The sequence below is a fragment of the Echinops telfairi genome, unplaced genomic scaffold, assembly GCF_000313985.2.
Source record: "Echinops telfairi isolate 266 unplaced genomic scaffold, ASM31398v2 ScPeMD7_7457;HRSCAF=8495, whole genome shotgun sequence".
NCBI lineage: Eukaryota > Metazoa > Chordata > Mammalia > Afrosoricida > Tenrecidae > Echinops > Echinops telfairi.
The window spans coordinates 17,331,710-17,352,215 of NW_022111357.1; the positions used below are offsets into that span (position 1 = coordinate 17,331,710).

Consider the following 20,506-nt stretch of genomic DNA (forward strand, 5'->3'; position numbering starts at 1 on the left):
AGGGGGGAGCGGAGAGGGAGGGGAAAAATAAGAACCTAATGTCGGGGGTTTAAGTGGAGAGAAAATGTTTTGAGAATGATGTACAAATGCACTTTACACAATTGATGTGTGTATGGATTGCGATAACAGTATGAGCCCCTAATAAAATGTTTAAAAATAAATAAATATATATATAATAAAAACAAACAAACAAAAAACAGGTAATCCCCCCCGCTTTTTAAATAACAGTGGCAGAGGGCAAGTAAAATGAAACATTTCAAAGTTGTACCCACGCAGAGGAAACATTGTTTTTGTGATTCTGACTTTTATGTGTTCCCTAGATTAAGAAATCACCAAGTGTCCCAGAAGATCACCCATGTGTCCTTCTCCAAGATCACAACTCCCTCTCTTACCCGTAAAGCAATAATCACCCTGACATGACCATTTCCTTGCTTTTAAAAGTGTGCGTGTGGTTGTTAGGTGCCCGAGTCAGCTCCAGCTCACAGGGACCCACTCTATGGACAGCAGAGAAAAGCACCGCCAGTCCTGAGCCGTCCAGACAAGTGTTCTTATGGCTGAGACCGCCAGAGCCACTACGCCATCAAACCATCTTACCGAGCGCCTTCCTCTTTTTTCCGCTGTCCCTCTACCAAGCATGGTGTCCTTCTCCAGGGACTGGTCTCTTCTGACAACATGTCCAAAGTACATGAGACAAAGTCTCACCGTCCTTGCCTCTAAGAAGCATCCCAGCTCTACTTCTAAGACAGATTTGTATGTTCTTTTGGCATGTCATTCAATATTCTTCGCCAGGCAATTCAAAAATGCACCCTGATTGACTATAGTTTTGCTTGTTCTCAAGCTTTACATAAATGGAATTATACTGAGGGCTCTATTTTGTTCTGATCCATCCAAATAATGCCAGACCCATCCCTCACAATGACTATAACTGTGGTTTGCTCTTTTGTTGTCTGTAAAATAATATAGCATGTAACTAGGCCACATTTTTATCCATTCCACTGTTGATGGACACCTATATGTTTCCAATTTTTTACTACCATTAATATTGATGCTCTCAACATTTATACATATACTCCGTGGTCTACAAATTGAGAAGCTAAGGAGAGATACTTCAAAGAGTTCAAGAAAAAATTCCATTACCTCTCAATTCTCCATTTCCATGAACTTTCTGAAGCCCCTTTGTACATGCATCCTAAAGAAACATTCCAAGCGGATCAGTCCCCTCTAACCTCCACCAATGGCCACTGGTCTGCCAACAGCGTCAGCACCACTTCAGGCCAGCAGTTCTCCAAAATGGGCTGGTGGCCGCCTGGATGTGATGGAAGTGGCAGACTTCACCTGGGGTACCTAGCCGCTCTCCTGAACTCCCACTGCAGTATTTCCACGGGGCTCGCCGACAGCATCAGTGTACACTAAGAACATTTCCCCTGTACACCAAGACTACGATATTCTGCTATTCAGTGGGCTTTGGAATTCCTGGAGAATTGCCTTTGTGAAAAGCTGGAAATAATTCCTTTAAATTCTGTCTCTTATCCATTTTGGTGCAATTCAGAGGAACATAAAGAAATCTATAAAGAACTTTAGTCATGAAGAGTTGGACCGCCATTTCCTTGATAATGGTTTTACTGCCCAGGGAATTCTGGACCAAAAAATTAATAAAGTATCTTCTTCATATAATGAAGATGTCTTCTATGTTGTGGACCTTGGAGACATCTGAAAGAAACATCTACGGTAGTTAAGAGCTCTTACCTACGGTCACCTCCACTGACACAGTCAGATGGAATGAGAGCAGAGACACAGTGAAGACCCTAGCTGTCATAGGGGCAGGATTTTGCAAGACTTTGCCTCGTGTACTTTGGACAGATTGTCAGTAGAGACCAGTCCCTGGTTGGTAAAGCAGAGGGGCAGTGAAAAAGAGGAAGTCCCCCAGCAAGGTGAACTGACACAGTGGCTGCAACCTAATGGGCTCAAATATAGCGACAATTGTGAGGATGCTGCAGGACGGGCAATGTGTCACTCTATTGAACACAGGGTTACTATGAGTTGGGACAGACTCAACGGCACCTAACAACGACAATAAAGCGAGATGCAAGCACAATTGGTGTAGTGTCGGTGTGCCTCCAGAGAAAATAGTCTATGCAAATCCTTGTAAGCAAGTATCCGAAATCAAATATGCTGTCAGTAACGGAGTTCAGATGATGACTTCAGACAGTGAGGTTGAACTAACAATGCAAGTGGCCAAGGCGCATCCAAAGACAAGGATGGTTTTGTGGATTGCCACCAATGACTTTAAAGCCATCTGTCACCTCTGTTATATTTGGGGTCACATTCAAAATAAGCATGACTCTTTTGGAAATGGCTAAAGAGCTAAGTGATGATGTCACTGGTATCGACTTCCCTGTGGGAAGTGGTTGTATTGCCCCTGATAGCTTCGTGCAAGCAATGTCTGATGCCCACTGTGTCTTTGACACAGGAGCTGGGGTTGGTTTCAATATGTATCTAATGGAGAATGGTGCTGGCTTTCCTGGATCAGAGGATATGAAGCTTAAATGTGTAGAGACCACCAGTGTAATCAATCCAGCACTGGAAAGGTATTTTTCTACATAGCTGGGCCAGCCAGGTACTATGGCACATCAGCTTTCACCTTTGCTGTAAATAGCACTGCTAGCTTGTGTTAAAGGAGCAAACAGGCTCAGATGGTGAAAATGAATCAAATGAACAGATCTTTCTGTTCTATGTGAATGACGGAGTATATGGGTCATTTAGTTGCATCCTTTATGATCACACACATGTAAAGCTCCTTCTGCAAGAGACCCAAACCTGATCCAGCATATAGGGACCAGCATGTGATGGCCTTGATCGGATGGCTGAACACTCTACCTGACTGCAAATACAGTTAGGTTAAATTTTAACACCATCATTTGATCGCCCTTTGACCCATTTCAAATTTGTTCTAGCTTTTAATATTTTCTGCTTCCTTTTTTATTAAAGTTTTTCTCTGATTTCCTCTGTTATTCTTGTTGGAATTTTTTCCCCCTGTATGTTGTTTTGTATATGAAATCCAGAATAGATAAATCTGTAAAGAGAGTAACTGGAATAATGGTTCCTTGAAGGTGTGGCAGGGGAAGTTGGGGGGAAATGGGGAGCTAAAAATAATAAGTACAAGAAAATGTCCTAAAATTTACTATGGGGATGATTGTACAACTCTTTTTAATATAACCGAACTACTAAAATTGCATGTTATATGAATTGTCAATAAAACTTCAATAAATACATAAATATCGCAAAATAAAAAAAATTTTTGCATTTATTTTTTTTATTTTTTTAAAAACATTTTATTAGGGGCTCATACAACTGTTATCCCAGTCCATACACACATCAATTGTGTAAAGCGCATTTGTACATCGTTTCTCAAAGCAAAATAAAATTTTAAAAACCCTATAGAATCAAAATATATTTCAAAATGGTGGTGCCAGTTTGACTACCACCAACCAGACAGAAGAGATCCTGTTGAAGCATATCCACAACTACTACCCTTGGGGCTCAGCTGTTAAATGTTGCCAGTCTTGTGGACATAGAATAGTACTACACTCGGATTTTAATTTCCAATTTCACGACTAGAAATTGGGCATCATTTTATTTGTTTGATCATTATTTGAAGTAATAAGATGTGATTTGTTTGTAGACTGTTCTGACATTGTACTTTTGGTGCAAAAACAATCGAGTGCCTTAGCACGAATCAAGTGTTATTAGTGTCCATGCGGTCCTTCACTGCCACATATTCACAGTAAAAACAAAAGCCAAGCTAGTCTGTCCTGCATGAATCCATCGAAATTACTCTTTCAATCTTAATTTCTCAATACATATCTTTTGAATCTTTTACATGATGAAATGGGCGTATACCTGAAGCAGTATGCTGCATACAGAAGTATGACGTCTCAAAGAAAAGCACTTGGCACACCATTTTTACTTCTCAGAATTAACGATAATCATGGCTGAGGAAAAGTGTTACTGTGGACCGGTGACTGTGTCCTTACTGTTTACTAACCGATCCTGACCCATGGGAACCTATTAATTCCCTAACAGACCCCCACCATTGTGAGAGAGGGGAAAAAATAGACTCAAATCTGTTATTTCAGATGGGTTCCTAATAATACCTTTTTTTTTCTTTGCCTAATAATGTCTTTAAAATAGACAGTGTAAGCCTGTCATTTAAAGGAAAACTACTGATAGTGTTTACTGCCAAAAATAAATACAGTTGTCAAGTGATTCAGGGATCATGGAAAAATGTCTTTCTACCACCATGAACCTGAAAGTTTCCCCAAATTTAAGCATTCTTCTAATGAATGTGATTGTAAAACTCCCAAATGTGATTTTTAAAAATACTGCATATATTTCTTATATCGAAACATATCAACAGATGGAAGACCAAGTATTTTTTAGAAAACCAGTACTTTCCAAATGATACCAACATGATGCTATAAAATCACGCATGTATGAAAGATCCACTTAAATGATAAGCTAGATCAACAGATTCTAATGTTATGGGAATGAAAAATTCATTAATATGGTTTCAAATTTCACAATAAGCAACTAACTTCAGCAAAGTTTTTTTGCAGAATCAAAGAATATTAAAATGATCTAAAAAGGTTATTAAAATTATCTTCTTGGCCAACCACTTATCTTTGTGAGGCTGGATCTTCTTTCAGATATTTGAACTAAATCAACATACCACAATAGACTGAATACAGAAACAGGTATGAAAATCGAGCTAGCAGCTGTGAAGCCAGACATTAAAAAGATTTGCAAAAATATAAACCAATGCCATTCTTCTCAATAAGTTTTGGTTTTAGAAAGTTAAAGTGTAATTTATGTTTATGATACCAAATCATATTTATTACTGCTTTTAATATTAATCATGAAACAGTTCTGTTTTAATTTCTAGTACAGTAATTATCAATAGCTATATTCTCTATAAACAAAAGTTTGTTGGGGTCCTTAATAATTTTTAGAAGAGAATGATGGCCTGAGAAAAAAGTTTCAGAACTGTTATTTATTGGGTTGTGTCTTTTTCATATTGATTTATGACAATTCTGGATACATTCTGAATAATTGTTAGACATACAGTAATACTTTCTCTTTGTTTATACCTCTTTTTTAACATTTTTATCATTTCCTTGCTCTTTACTCCTTTCTGCTTCTCACACTCGCCATTCATATTTATTTTCCTTCTGAGTAAAGCATAGCCTTTAGAATCTTTTAGTATGGTGTACTGATAGCAAACTCTCTTTTGATTAAATGTCTTTAATTAGCCCTCAGTCTGAATACAGTTGACCCTTGAGCAATGTGGAGGTTAGAGGCATAACATACCAGGCAGTCGAAAAATCTGTGTATAACCCAGAGTTGATTCTTGACCAAGATGTACTGTATTTGAACTGCACGAGCCCACTTATATGTGAATTTTTTCCTGTTGCTGTTGTGGTCAGTTCAAGTGTTGAGAGAGTCTGGCGCATTAATTTCAATAACTGTTTTATTGATTAGATTTCCCTAATCTACCCTAGTTTAACTAGTTTACCCTAACACAGGCAACACTGTACTTTTAGATCTTGAAATATCTTTTCTGATGATGAACAGCATCATTCCTCTAGAATCCGTCAATCCTGGCACAGTAAACCATAAGATTTTCTATTCAAATTGTCTAGGATAAGTCCATGTCAGCTCACAAACACCTAGAATAATAATCTTTATGCGCTTCATTTCATTTTTGACAACTGCCAAATTTCCTACATTCATACTTTATATATTCCAAGTTCCCATTTTTAATTGATGCTTACAGCTGTTTCTTCTCACTGTGAGTTGTGCCCCACGAAGCAAAGGAAGGTCCCGAGGCTTTACTCCATCCACATCATTATGGTCAACTTTACTTAGAGAAAGCAGCTCTTCCTCAGTCAAACTTTAGTCATATTTTGCGTGCCTTCTGACCTGGGAGCTCATCTGACAATGTTTCGTTTGTACTCCTGAGGTTTTCAGTAACTGACAATGTTTCAATGCTATCATAAGATTTTCAGTGGCTAAGTTCTCTGAAGTGGACACCCTACTCCTTCTTTGTGATCTGTTCTTCGCCTGGAAGCTCTGCTCACACGTTTACTTTGGGTGTGTGATATAGCAATGCAAACCAAAGGTACACATAATTCTACTTGTGGTTTTCAATCTTTGTGAGAATTTCTTTCCAGTCTTTGGCCATATGCAGACATATTTTTTGGAGGTTTATAGCAGTACTCTCTGCTTTTCAGACAGGTGATGTGCACATTTATTGTTTGGGGTGATAATGAACAAAGGCTCTTGGCCAGGTAGGAAAACAAAACAAAAAACCTGGGAAGAGCATTTTAAAATTACATAGGTCTTGCTTTCTTTTGCAAGGGAACAACTTACAGAAAGGCGAGATCCAGCTCTTGCTCTGGCAATACTCTCCTTTTCTTTTTCAGACACCTTCCTCTGCACACCCTGGAAACTGTTTAAGGCGGCAGAGAAGTCATTCATGAGCCGTTCCTTCTGAAGTTTCTGTTGGCGCTGAGACAGTAAATTAAATAAGACATGGAATTTCACAGTAACCGGGAATCATTCAATCACTAAATATAAAATTCTGACCTCTAGGAGTGCCAGCTACAAAATCACTATGAAATAGGTTCTCTCTTAAATCAATAAATTTGTTCTTTGCTAACTCAAGTTTCTAGTTAATACTATCGGCAAGTCGGTGTTCTCCTTCTTTTTCCCTGACAAACCTGGAAACTGGTATGATTTTATCTTGTTAGGCAATCAAATTAGAAATTCAGAATTCTTGTTACCTAGAGACTCAAAAAACAAAATATTTTTGGACCCAAATGGAGATAAGTTTTTTGCTAAAATATTGAAACTATAGTCTTCTACATTGAGTTTAATTTTCTTGAAAACCATTGAATAATATTCTTTTTCAATGTAGTGAGGTTTAAAATCTTTTGAGAACCTGAAAATAACTTTGTATACATAGTCTATTTCATATATCTACACGTTACCTTTACCAAGCTGTTGCTCTAAGTCTCAACAAACACAAACTGAGAGCATTTGCTGTTTGTGAGAACAAAGAAATAAAGAATCATCCCTACCTTAGAACAACTTACCATCTGCGCGTAGAGAGAGGATGTAGATATAAAAGCGATAAAATCATTAATTAATAAGTATTTACCCAATTAGTATTATAGAAGTTCAGAGACAGAAACAATCAAGTGATGGGGAAAGTGTCAAAAGGAGATATACAATAAAGGAAGAATAAGGCACCAACATGTATAAGCGAATCCAAGCAAGAACAGACTGAGCAAAGGTACTCTCACTCACTGCCATTGAGTCAATGCCAACTCATGGAGACCCTACAGGGCAAGGGAGAACTGCCCCTGTGGGTTTCCGAGACCTTTCTCCCATGGAGCAGTTGGTTTTGAACTTCTTACCTTGTAGTTGGCAGACCAACTCATAAGCCACTAGAGCGCTCTGGTGCAAAGGTAAGGGGTAGAAATCAGAAAGCTATCTAAGGAAAAAATTTGGTTGGATCCAAAGTTTTAGTCGTATGATTAAAACTGGAAAGTAAAAGGCATGCAAGGAAATAACCATAGCCAAGTCATAAGTGTCAAACTAATGAGTTTGAAGTTCAACCTCTAATGAACAAAGAACAAGGAACCTGATGGGTACACATCAATGGTAACCAATGTTTCCATTTTTTTTAAAAAGTAAAGGGGAAATACACATGGATTAAGCCTCTGGTAAATGCCCTCCTACCACAGACCAGGGCGGAGGAAACCTTGCAACCATGCAGAATGCATTACAAAGTGGTTTCTTGTGGATAGGTTAACATTTAACACCTTATCGTTTGATCTCCCTTTTGACCCATTTTTCCCCATTTTTAATATTTTCTACTTTCATTTCTATTGAGAATTTTTTCTCTGCTTTATTTTGTTTGTTCCTAAATGTTTTTTCTGTATATGGAATCCAGGCCAGGTAAATCTATAGGGATAGTAGCTGGGTGAAGGTCTCCTTGGGGGTATGGCAGGGGAGGTTGGGGGAGATGGGCAGCTGATAACAGTGAGTGCAAGAAGGAAGAAAATGTTCTAAAATTGATTGTCGGGATGATTGCACAAGACTTCTTAATTTGATGAACTAATGAACTGTATGATTTGTGAATTATATGCCAATAAGATTGTTTTTTAAAAATCCATGGAGTTTTATCTTTATAATAAAAACAAAGGTAACTGAGAAAGATTAATCTGTGACAAGGTATGAAATAGAATAGGGGAAAAGAGACACGTCAAAAAGATTATGCAGTATTCTAGATTTAAAGTTAGGTGCACGTGTTATTAGCAATGGGAACGCAGGAAAGGAATTTAAAAGCACGCCCTTTGTGACTGGCTGTGGAAGAACAGGGATGAAGTCAGTGGCGCCCCAGCTTTTAGGCCCATGAGAATGGCGGCAATGCTAACAGCACGTTTAGATAAGGAACCTGTTATCTTCCCAGGAGTTTGACTTTGTTCCTCTGATTTTTAGCTTTTTATTGTGAATTGGGTGAAAGTTTAGAGAGCAAATAAGTTTTCCATTAAAAAAATGCATTCACATTTTCTTTTGTTTTAATCAATTTATTGAAGGCTCTTACAGATCTTATAACATCCCATCCATCAATTGTGTCAAGCATATTTGTACATAGGTTGCCATCATCATTTTCTAAACATCTACTTTCTATTTGAGTCCTTGGTATCAGCTCCTCTCCCACCACCCCCATGCTCGTGACTATTATTATTTTCATATCTTACATCTACCCTGTCTCATGTTTCTGTTGTTCATCCCCCTGGGTGGGGGAGGGAGGGTGTTAATGCTTTGATCAGTACGATCAGTTCTCCCTTTCTCCTCTCTTTCCCCTTACCTTTCTGTTATCACTACTCCCATTTCTGTTCCTGAGGGGTTTATCTGACCTAGATTCTGTGTGTCATAAGCTCTTATCTGTACCAGTACACATGCTCTGATCTAGCCAGAAGTGAAAGGCAGGACCGGGGTCATGATAGTTGGGGGCAGTGAGGATGCCTCAAAGAACCAGAGGAATATTGTGACATACACATTTTCTTGCTAGAACTTTTGTGTGCTGCATAAACAACAGTAGGACAATAATAAGGGAAAAAATCTTATTTCCCATTTTTACCATGGAAAAATTCAATCTTTTAAGTCCATGACAACCATTTCCCATGTTGCCATACCTTCAAAATTATCGTCTTTAACTACTACATAATATTCCATCAAAGATGTCCGTGTGGTGCAGTAGGTTAAGTGTTCACCTATTAACCAAACTTAATCAGCACTGTGGTAGGAAAACAAGGCTGTCTGCTGCTCCCATAGAGCTTTACAGCCTTGAATTCCCCAAGGAGCGGTCCTACACTGTCCTATCGGTCGCCAAGTGAGAACTGACTGGATGGTCGCTGTGATAACAGTCTATCAAGTTTATCTAGTAAACTATTATAAATCAAGCTAAAGTGAACCCCACTATAAATAGCTGATACGTACATGGTGCTCATAATGTACGAGTACTCACTTCATTGAAGAATTCATTTAACTGAGTTGTGATATCCCTATTTTACAGATAAGAAAGCCAGGGCCCAACATGGGGGAGGGGGAAGCGGGGAGGGAGGGGAAAAATGAGGACCTGGTGCCGGGGCTTGAGTGGAGAGGAAATGTTTTGAGAATGATGAGGGCAATGAATATACAAACGCGCTTTACACAATTGATGTATGTGTGGATTGTGATGAGAGTTGTATGAGCCCCTAATAAAATGATTTTTAAAAAAAGAAAGAAAGAAAGCCAGGGCCCATAGAGGATAAGTCATTTCCCCTGGGTCACAAGTAAGAAACAGAAGTGGTATTTAATTTCAAGAAATTACTGAACTATTAATTATATGATATGTAAATTATGTGCCAATAAAACTGTTGAAAAAAAGAAAAGACATTACATAGGTTCTAGAATACATATAGTGTGGTTGTGGTGTTGTTTTTCCTTCAGAATGTCTGTACTTCGGAAAAATGTGTCTGAGAGGGAATAGTAGGTCAAAAGGCACACAGTTTTTCAAACGACAAATATAATCAGTCAGCTTAAAGGGTTTGAGTGAAACATATCATAAGACACATTATATTTCAGATGAAGGCTATCGATTCAAGAGGACATGTCAGAATAGGAACTGACAACAGGGCCCAAAGATTCTAAATTTAGAGGCTAGGGTTGGGGAAAGATATAGGAGTCATGCTCATAGAAGTAGGCAAGACTTCTAAGGAAAAAGCAGTAGAATGATAAAACTAGAAGATCAACGGTAGAACCTTAGGGCAAGCCCATTTCTAAGAAGGTATAGGACCAGAGAGGAGGCTGAGACTCCACGGAGGGTAAGAGAAAAAGTGGCCAGTATAAGAACACCAAAATTGGGGGACAGAATTATGGAAAGAGAAAAAAAGCTTCCATAAAGACAGGATGGGCAAGAGAATCAAATGAAACAGAGAAGAAAAGTGAGTAAAAACTCAGTCTTCTGGATCTGGCTACTGGAAGATCACTGATGCTAATACGTAAGTGTGAACTGAGTATGAAACAATCAGATGTATATGACAATAAGGAAAAGCTGGGCAATACGGCCAAGGTTATTTAGATGAAGAAACAACTGAAAGGGAAAAGGTATTCCCAGTAGGAGAGTCTATGTTTGTAGTTCTATTTCATGTTAATGAGCCAAGCTAATGGAAAGGATCAATAGCATGCAAATCCAAAAATAACTTCTATTTGGTTTGGGAACACATTAGATGCATATTTTTCTTTGTATCAGATTTCACTTTCTATTTATATTTTGCTTAGACTATTTAATTCTGAAGTACTTTTAGTACTCTACATTAGACTCTCAGACTCCTTTTTTATTACTAATTAAACTGTAAACAAGTGTGTGTTTCTTCCATTCAGTTAGGGAGAGGAAAAAGGGAAATTTGGGAGCAATCTAATAATATGAGATGGCAAGGGGAACTGGCCCATAATTGAAATATCACTATGAGTAACCACTAAAACAAAGACTCTGCATGTGAACAACCAAAAGGTGATTACATTAAAACTATTTTTTAATCATAATTACTTTGTAGCAGGATACCAAAGCATCCGTTCTCTATTCATCTTTCCCAGAATTCAGCAGCAACTTGTTCCTCCCTTTCGTGCAGAGGAGCACCAAAACTTGAAAGGCTGAACCTGGGCTTGCTAGGTATGGGTTAAACAAGTGAGTTTCAAGTTTTTCAGCAGACTCATAATGAGAATTTAACACCATGACTTAAAGCAGGAGTGTCAAACTGGCAGCCCACGAGCCGCATGCGGCCCTCGAGGTAATTTTTTGTGGTCTTGCGATGCTCTGAGATAAAATAAAAATATAAAAAAATTGTTAAGAAGAAACTAGTGCTTAGAGGAGATCAAGGCAAAACCGTACACACAATTCCCTCGTTAATCCTTTAACTACGAAAATGAGAATACACGTGGCCCAGTGCCTTTCCTGGGGGCTGGGGACGTGTATAAACGCACCGACTCAATTCTGGCAACGTTTGGAAGCGATGTGTGTCTGCCACTCTCAGTGTCACGTAATGTAAAAATCCCAATAGCAAAAAGTTTAACAAGAGCACTCTGGGTTGTGCTGTTATGAATCGTACCTAGCAGCAGCGCTAGTTAACATTTTTAGAGGGAAGCCATTACGATTCCGCATCACGTTTGTCAGCTGTAGTTTTATAAACATATTAAAAATAAATGTTTAAATGAAAGCAAGTATTTTAATTATCCTATTCATATTCCTGAATCCTCACTTCAAAATATAAATTTAACAAAATTTGTAAATGTGATGTGGCCCGCATGAATCTTGCCTGTGCACCAAATGGCCCGCGTTTTAACTGAGTTTGACACCCCTGACTTAAGGCTACACGTGTACATATTTATTAAACAAATGTTTCATGAAACAATATTTTCCCTTATTACATACTTCACACACTGATATTTCTACTCTACTTCATTTGTTTTATAATGTTTCTATTATGTTTCCCAGCTCATAAAATACAGAAGGAATGGATGCATAGAGACACTAACTGATGTAATTGTTTACTGGGGATGGGGAGGATGAGGAGAAAGAGGAGCAAATAATGAATATGGGAGAGGGGATGGTGCCCTAGAGCTGATTGAGATGATGTATATACAATTCTTCTTAAAAGTGACTTAACTATGAAGTGTATGATATGGGAGTTTTATATCAAAATGGCGAACACAACAATTTAAATGCGCTAGTGTTCCAACAGGTCTCAAACCCTAACCTGAATAACCCAGGACAGAGACATTGTACGATTCCGCTTCAGCGCTATCAGGGAAACAAAGTATTGCCTTTTTTAAAAAAAGGTCACTAGATGGTAAGTGCAGTCTAGTACAGAAGCTAAAAGTACAACGTAGTCACAAGAGCCTAAGCTGGATGGGAAGGATCTTTTTATTTTTCCCTGGGAAAGAGAGAGTTTGAGGTAGGCCATAAAGATAGATAAATGAGTTAAGCCACTTTTAAGAAATAAGTCTGACTTCAGGGTGAAGAAAAGGCCTGGCATATTAAGGAAACAAAGAAGTCCAGTAGAAATTGTGTTTTTAAAGGCTATAACTGTGCACTGAATAAAATTGTTTGAAAAAAATGACACCCCCCCACTCCCCACCTTAGTATTTCATCGATCTGAGACCTATGATGATTCCGGAAGGGACATGGCTGTGACTGCAAATATAAAAATATTTGGTTGACTGTGATAGGACTACAAACTAGGAGTAAGCCTGTAAGCACAACGCTGCTAGCCAAACCTCAAAAGATGTAAACAACTTAAACCCATTTATTAATTTATTGAGGCGCTCTGGTGGTATAATGGTTATACATCGGGCAGCTAATCACAAGGTTGACAATTCAAACCCTCCTGCTGCTCCAAGGGAGGGAGAAGCAGCTTTCTGCTCCTGTAAAGATTTACAGCCTTGGGAACACAGAGGCAGTCCTACTTGGTCCTACAAGGTTGCTCTGAGTTGGAATTAACAGCAGTGAGTTTGGAGTTTGGATTAACTTATAAACAAGATACTGACAGCAGTAGCAGCCACCATGTACTGGGGATCTTCTAAATCCCAGGGTCTTTGTTATATTAGGTAAATACATCCTCTCTATTATCACAACAGTCACATAACCCACCTTTTACAGATAAGAAAACAGGTTCTTAGAAGGTCTACTTAGCACCAAAGGCCAAGTTATAGCCATTCTACATACTGCCTTTCCATTAAAAGTTCTTTCCTATTAAAAAAAAAAGTGAAAATACCAACCTGTTCTGAAGTAGATAAAGGAAGGGGCAAGGCCCCTAATTCCTTCAGCGATTCATTTGTTTCCTTGGCGAGCTGATTTGTAGAGTGTTGTAACTGCTGCCTAAGAAAGGAAAGACAGTTTTCAGGACAGTCTCACTTCCCGAGGCCTGTGATAGTCAGCAAAATTTTGTTCTCAGTGTCTCACAAAGCAGGAAATAAAAGGGTATTTGAAGAATGACCTCCCAGATGCTTCAGGTTCACAACAAAATTCCAGAAATCCTGCTCAGTCAAAACCCACTTCAAGATAGCTTCACATTACAGAAGAGAAACCCGCCTCAAGAAAGCTTGCTGACGGAAGCACAGACCAGGCATTCTCACTCTTTGGGGAGAAAAGAAATGCAGTATCAGCAGTTCTGATAGAAACAGAAGACGGTCAGCCACCCTAAGAGTTTGAACACAGAACTCTCACAGATTGCCCAGGACTTCTGCATGGCTAGTGTCCGTCACGTTTCACAGCTAGAGGGAATCCTGGCACTGGGGGAGGGTGGAGTGCACATTACAAACCTAGCTTCCCACCCTGGGGAACAACCGTCAAAGACCTACTCCCACATTCTTGCTAAAAGCTCCTTCTTTTTCAATGTTATTCTTGGCTCTATACCTGCCCTTTATGCTTCACTTTCTGGCTCTTTCCTCTAAAACAAAGTAGCTGCATGTTCTTTAAAAATGCAGCAGCAGGGAGGGAAGGCTCTTAAAGAAGGAATATGTAACATATGCGTGGGATTGGAATATTGCAGAAGTATAAAAAGAACTCCTATCAATCGTGGTTTCTCCTCTCCTCTGGCCCTTTCTGCAAAGGCTTCAAGGGAAGACAGACAACACACCACAAATAACGAATGCTTCTTTTACTGCAATGAGTCATCCAGGATTTTTTTTTAAGGATGTCATTTTAATGGAGCATTAACCAGGAGCCTGAACATGGTAGACTATACTAAAAGTCTCTGTTTTCATATTTCACATTTCCCTGGACAAGGCGCAAGTGATACCATCACTCTCTCAGTTCACAATGTCAGAGGTAGAAAACTGTTCTGGATATTTGAGAGACGAAGATCAGAACTTCTAACAGCAGAAATGTAGTCAAAGGTTGTGATAAAAAGAACCAGGAGTCCTTCAATCTCCCTTGGGGTCGTTCTGAATAAAGTTTTCTAATACTACGTATTTCTACCTCGATCAGATCAGCACTATAGATCATTAAGCGTCCTATGCCAACAAAGAGGCTCGTTTAGGAAGAGTCATGGGCAAGAGAGACAGAGTAGGAGTTCCTTCCTCACCTTCGCTAAAACCTTCTGCTAAACTGCCTCAGGGAAGGACGAACCAGAAGCGTTTGAGAGTCAGTAGACATGACAACTCATCAATATATTTTGTTGCTCCACTTCTAGATTCAGCTATGACCTCAGGTCCTCTTGCCTCTCACTCATTCTGACCTCATGGAGACCTGAAACCTAAGGCGAGCCACGTAGTACGACCATTAAGGGTGTCCTTCAAGGGCCCTCCCAAAACCCAACCTGGAAGCTACTCACAGATTTTCCTGAAGCTTGCTGGAGTCCTGCTTAGTTCCTAGTTGGCTCATCAAATTCTTCATCTGAGCAGCTGAGAGGGGGAAAAAGACTTCCTTTAAAGAAAAGCACAATCACCGAGGACTCTCTCTGAGCCCTGGTCTTTCGACATCCTGAACAAATAGATGCAGCTACTAGAAATCTTGGTGTGACCAAAACCTTTGCAAATACATGTCCCCTAAAACTAAGGGCAAGGCTGGCCTTTCTCATGAAGATAACTATGTCACAAAGTGGAGGGTGGTAGATTTGGGCTTGCTTTTAAGTCACCTCCAAAGAACTCGCTCATTTCCCACATCTCTGCCCCCAATTGGCTAAAAAGTGTTTGTATCTTTGAAAGGAACTTGAGACCAAGTATGTTAGCAACAATACAAAATATAAACCTAATAATACACAAAAAGTTTCCTATAGAAAACATCTTTAAAAAGGCAATTGTATTATTAATAATAAGTTACCATGTATTGAGTACCTCTATGTGTCAAGGCACTACATTAGGAGTTTTGTATATGTTATCTTATTAATTTTCACAACAAAGTCTGAGTAGACAGACATATCTTCATTTTGCAGATAAGAAAATAAGTTTGGAGAGAAATATCTTACATAAGAGTGTATAATTGATAAGTAAGGAGCTCTGGTAGAATAGGAGGTTATGAGTTGGGCTACTAACCCCAAGGTCAGTCATTTGAAACTGCCAGCCCTGCCAATAGAGAAAAATAAGGCTTTCTACTCACATCAAGATTTATAATCTCAGAAACCCACAAGGGAAGTTCTACTCCCTCCTATGGGGTCACTAGGAGTCAGACTCAACTTGATGGCAATGATTGTGGTTTAATTAATAAGTAGTGGGGCCAGGGGGTTGGGGAGGAGCTGATACAAAGGGCTCAATAGAAAGTAAATGTCTAGGCAACACATATACAAATATGCTTGATACAACTGATGTACGGATCGTTATAAGAGTTGTAAGAGCCCCCAATAAAATGATCTTTAAATAAAAGTAAGTAGCAGGGTCAAAATTCAGTTTCAGCCATACCAGATGACAATGTCTGTGTTTTTTCAACTCTACTATGTACATCATGATACAGGCAAGTGTCCAGTATTGGTTAGCTAACTTTTTCCTAGATGTGCTGCTAAGACTAGAAATGGTCACACTCAAACCCCAGAATTTCCGAGTGTGAATCCTGGATGTCTAAACCCACATACCTAGACCAGGAAAGCAAAGGCCCAGAGGAACTGGTCATCTGTCAATGAGGAGGGAAAATTATAATGCAAATCAGCCTGCCAAGGGGCCTCAATACCCCTGCTTCTCACTGATTTCTGCAACAAAAATAGGGAACCTTAACTCTTCGGTGTTCTGCTTTCTCCTGTTGTTTCTCTGGTGGCTAGAGCAGTGGGAAGGGGAAAGTCGTTCAGTCACCACTCATTTAGAGAAGTTGTAATTCAATTGCATGATTTCTTAGGTGGAAGGGAGCTTGTGTACTTGCTTTTTAAGCATGTCCATTGTCTTTTATTATACATAGCTGAGCATACACAGGTGACCAAAGGAGACACCCTATCTTCAAGTTTCACTAGAACTTCAGGAGGGATAACATAATGCAGTAAGTACGAAGGGGGGCACCCCCCCCATAAAAAACCCAGAATTCCCCCCACCTCCAAAGCTATATATTTAAATTTTTTTACAAAACAACCTTATCACTTTCACAATACTCTCCATTACACATAATACAGTTGTCAAATCTGCGATTCCATTCTTGGAAACATTTTTCAAACCCATCTGTTTGAATGGCTGACAGCACCTCCCTTGTTTTTTTCTTCACCTCTTCTGCTTCAAATCGCTGTCCTTTCATGTCCATCTTCACAGAAACAAAAAGCAAGGTCAGGTGAGTAAGGTGCTTGGGGCAAGAGAGGCATGCTGCTTTTTGCCAAAAACTGGCACCCTGAGATGGCTGTGTGAGCAGGTGCATTGTCGTGGTGGCAAAACCTGTCCCGTCTGCCAAAAATCAGGCCTTTTTTGTCCCAGTTACTCAATCTTTTCAGAACCTCTAAATAGAAAGCTTGACTAACAGTCTGACCTGGTGGAATAAACTCCAAATGCACTATCCCCCTCACATCAAAAACAAATGAGCATCGTCTTGATCTTTGATTTCACTAGATGAGTTTTGGGGGGTATAAAGTGTTCATGGCTTGATTGATGTTTGCTTTCAGGGTCTTAAGAATAGCAAGTCTCATCACCAGTAATGACCTTGGAAAAAAAGTCTGGGTCCCTTCAGAGCTGTTCTTTCAAAGCACGGCATGTTTCCACTCAGCACTCTTTTTGCTGGTCAGTCAGGACCCGAGGGCAAATTTCACAGCAACCCTTCTCATTCCCAAATCTTCTGCTAAAATTTGCTGAACCAAGCTCCAAGATAGTCCAGATAACTTCCCCATCTCTTCAATGGTCCATCAATTGGTCTTCAAGCACAAGTGCACGAATTTTGTCAACATTTTCTTCCATTTGGGAAGTTGACATCCAAAACGAGGTTTGTCATCAATCGACATTTCCCCTTTTTTTGAAATGAGAAAACCACTCGAACACTTGAGTTTTCCCCATAGCGCTGTCCTCAACATTACAACAGTTTCTGTGGCATTTTTCCTGAGCAGGAAACAAAATTTCGCAGCCTTACGCTGTTCTCTTAAATCAGTCATCACAAAAAACTAGGATCAAGTGAAACTGCTCTCATGAAAAAAATTCTGTATGATCAGAGAGAATCTTCCCAGGCCATGCCATTGGGTGCACTAACTCAGAGCAAGTTGTCCAATGCTCACCTAGCAGGGAAAAATGCGTACTACAAAAGTTCCGCCCAGTGGCCCTTTTTCTGGTTTTGGGGGGTACCCCCTGCTATATGGGCCTTTCTCACCCTCTCTGGACGAATGTAACAACTTTCCTTGTGACACCAGACCGCTGTAGGAGCAGCTTAGCTGGAAAGAAAGGAAGAACCAATGCATCATGCATCAGTGTGTGTATAACTCAAGGGGTCTTCAAAAAGTTATTAGAAAAATTCCACTAATTTTTCATTCTATTTCTCCATGGACTTTTTGAAGCCCCTCCATATCCACAGATCCACCTACATCCAATGGAAAGAAAAACCCTCCCTTATTAGAATTCTGAAATTTGAAAATGAGTTGTTCCAGGAAAGGAATGGAATCAGTGTCATCAAACTGTACATGAAAGAATTGTGGAATTGGTGTATGCTCTACTATGTATAATTTCTGCAAAGAAAATTCAAATTAGTTGTTCTAATTCACGTTATAACAATTTTGGGGTCACAAGCATACCATTGTTCCTAGCCTGGTCACCAAAACAATAGTAAAAAGGTGAGTTAAAAGTTTACTGAATATTGGTTTCTTGGTAACTAGTAGCCCTAAATCTGATATGAAACTATGACGAAGCAAAATCTTCAAAGTGACTGATTGTGACGACCCTACTGCTAAGCAGAAAGTAATACCCCGGTCCTTGGCAGTGTGCATGTTTATCCCACAGCCAAAATCAGTTCTTCTATCTTTTCCAAAACCAGTTCGTATGGGTGCTGCAAAGCAAGCATGCCTAGTCAAGCATATTTAGGTCTGCAGCACTTCAAATTATGACTTTATCTTGGCAACATGTTTTTCCAGCAAAAATTTAACTCCAATTTTATAAGGAAAATGTAGGATTCACTTGAATAAAAATTTGCCATTTGACAAACTTTCCTAAACTATATCTATCTTATTAAGTGAGAGTTACTTAAAGATTAATGGTTCTATATGAAAACGTTAGCATCAGAGTTACAGCATTCTGCTACAGCAGCATTAAGGAAGATAAAAATAATCATTTTTCTTTACTGCTAACAGGGAAAATTTCCTTCTTACTTAAGTCAAATGGGAACTAACTGGCCAGCCATACAAATTATTTCTAAAAGAAGGCAAGATACTGGCATTTCCTACGCACTTACTAAGTGCTACATACTGGGTTAGGTATCTCAACCCCTTTTTAAAATATTATCATCCCAATATTACATGTGAGCAAACTGAGCCTTATGGAAGTTACAGAACTCATTCACTCACGTAACTCTATGTCAGTGGTTCTCAACCTTCCTGATGTCATGACCCTTTCATCCAGTTCCTCATGTTGTGATGACCCCCAACCATAAAATTATTTGCGTTGCTACGTCATAACTGTCATTTTGCTACTGTGATGAATCATAATGTATATATCTGATATGCAGGATGTATTTTCATTGTTACAAATTGAACATAATTAAAACAGTGATTAATCAACAGTATGTAATTATATGTCGGGAAATATTTATGTGTTTTCCGATGGTCTTAGGCGACCCCCAAAGGGTCGTGACCCACAAGTTGAGAACCGCTGCTCTCAGTCTTAAAGGACACCTGCTCTCAAGCTTACAGTCAAAGAAAAGGAGATAACAAACAAACATATAACAGGTGGTGATAAGTGCTATACAGAACAAATACAGTCAGGTAAGGAATAAAATGACAGGGTAGTCAAAGAAGACTTTACTGATAGGTGGCTATGAGCAGACATCTTAAAGGAAGGAAAAGCTCAAAACATGCAGGTATCAGGGGAGGAGCCTAGTAGACCGAAGGAGTAACAAGTTCAAAGTTCCCAAGGCAAGAGTGCTTGGTGTGAGCAAGAGCAAGCAGTAAGAGAAGCAGCCACAGAGGTGGTAGGGAGACAGGTTATATAGGGCCTTGTAAACTGGTGTCAGGACTTTATATTTTAATGCTGTGGGAAGCCACTGATGAGTTTGAGCAGAGTCATAAGACATCAAATTCTGGGCTAATTCCAATAGTTACATTCTTTGAACAACATCAGGCTGACTCAAATGTAATGACACAGTTCAGGCCTGGATTTCCCAGTGTTCCACTTACCCCACCCTACTTATCTGTTACCTCCCTAACTTAATAACCCTCAGCTCCAGAAAGCCTAATGTCCTTGCTTCAACCTTCCTCAAATCCCTCCCACATATAGAATATTCCTTTGTACTTACCAGAGTGCAGGACAATGCCAGGCGCCCAGTGAGTATGTCAATAATTGCTGACAAGCTGATTTGCCTCCCTTTTATATTAAGACAAGGTGCCCTCGTGGCACTGTGGGCTAGGCATTGGGCTGCGAACCACAAAACCGAAGGCTCAAACCCACCAACTGTTCCTCAGGAGAAATATAAGGCTAGTTGCGTCAGTAAAGATTTACTTTCTCAGAAACCCACAGTGTGGGTTTCAGAATCAGCTTTATGACAGTGGGTTTTGTTTTGTTTTTGTTTTTTTCAACAGTATGGTACTTTCTCCATGCCTGGAGATCTGAGTGAACAGGAGCTAGAAATACAGAGGGCTGAAATTGAAGCCGCACTGGATTAGATGTTTGGGAGGATTCACTTTCTATCACCAAGTCACTGCCGACTCATAGCAGCCCCGTTTTTAAAAGCATGGCCTGGCTAAAACTTTTAAGACGATAAAGCAAATCAATTTACTGTACATTACAGCTAACATCCATA

At 39.4% G+C, this 20,506-nt stretch overlaps 1 protein-coding gene and 1 pseudogene across 1 annotated transcript in view; one reads left to right on the forward strand and one right to left on the reverse strand.

The window, feature by feature from the left end:
* The window catches only part of STX12 (syntaxin 12), a 42,561-nt gene that overhangs the window by 12,820 nt on the left and 9,235 nt on the right, over positions 1-20,506 (reverse strand). Inside the window, exons 2-4 of the mRNA XM_004705062.2 lie at positions 14,946-15,015; positions 13,390-13,489; positions 6,430-6,567 (exon numbers count right to left, since the gene is read on the reverse strand). Of these exons, the coding sequence (XP_004705119.1) occupies positions 6,430-6,567; positions 13,390-13,489; positions 14,946-15,015 (308 nt within the window). The remainder of the gene's footprint in view (positions 1-6,429; positions 6,568-13,389; positions 13,490-14,945; positions 15,016-20,506) is intronic.
* LOC105978846 lies at positions 1,183-2,821 on the forward strand (annotated as a pseudogene).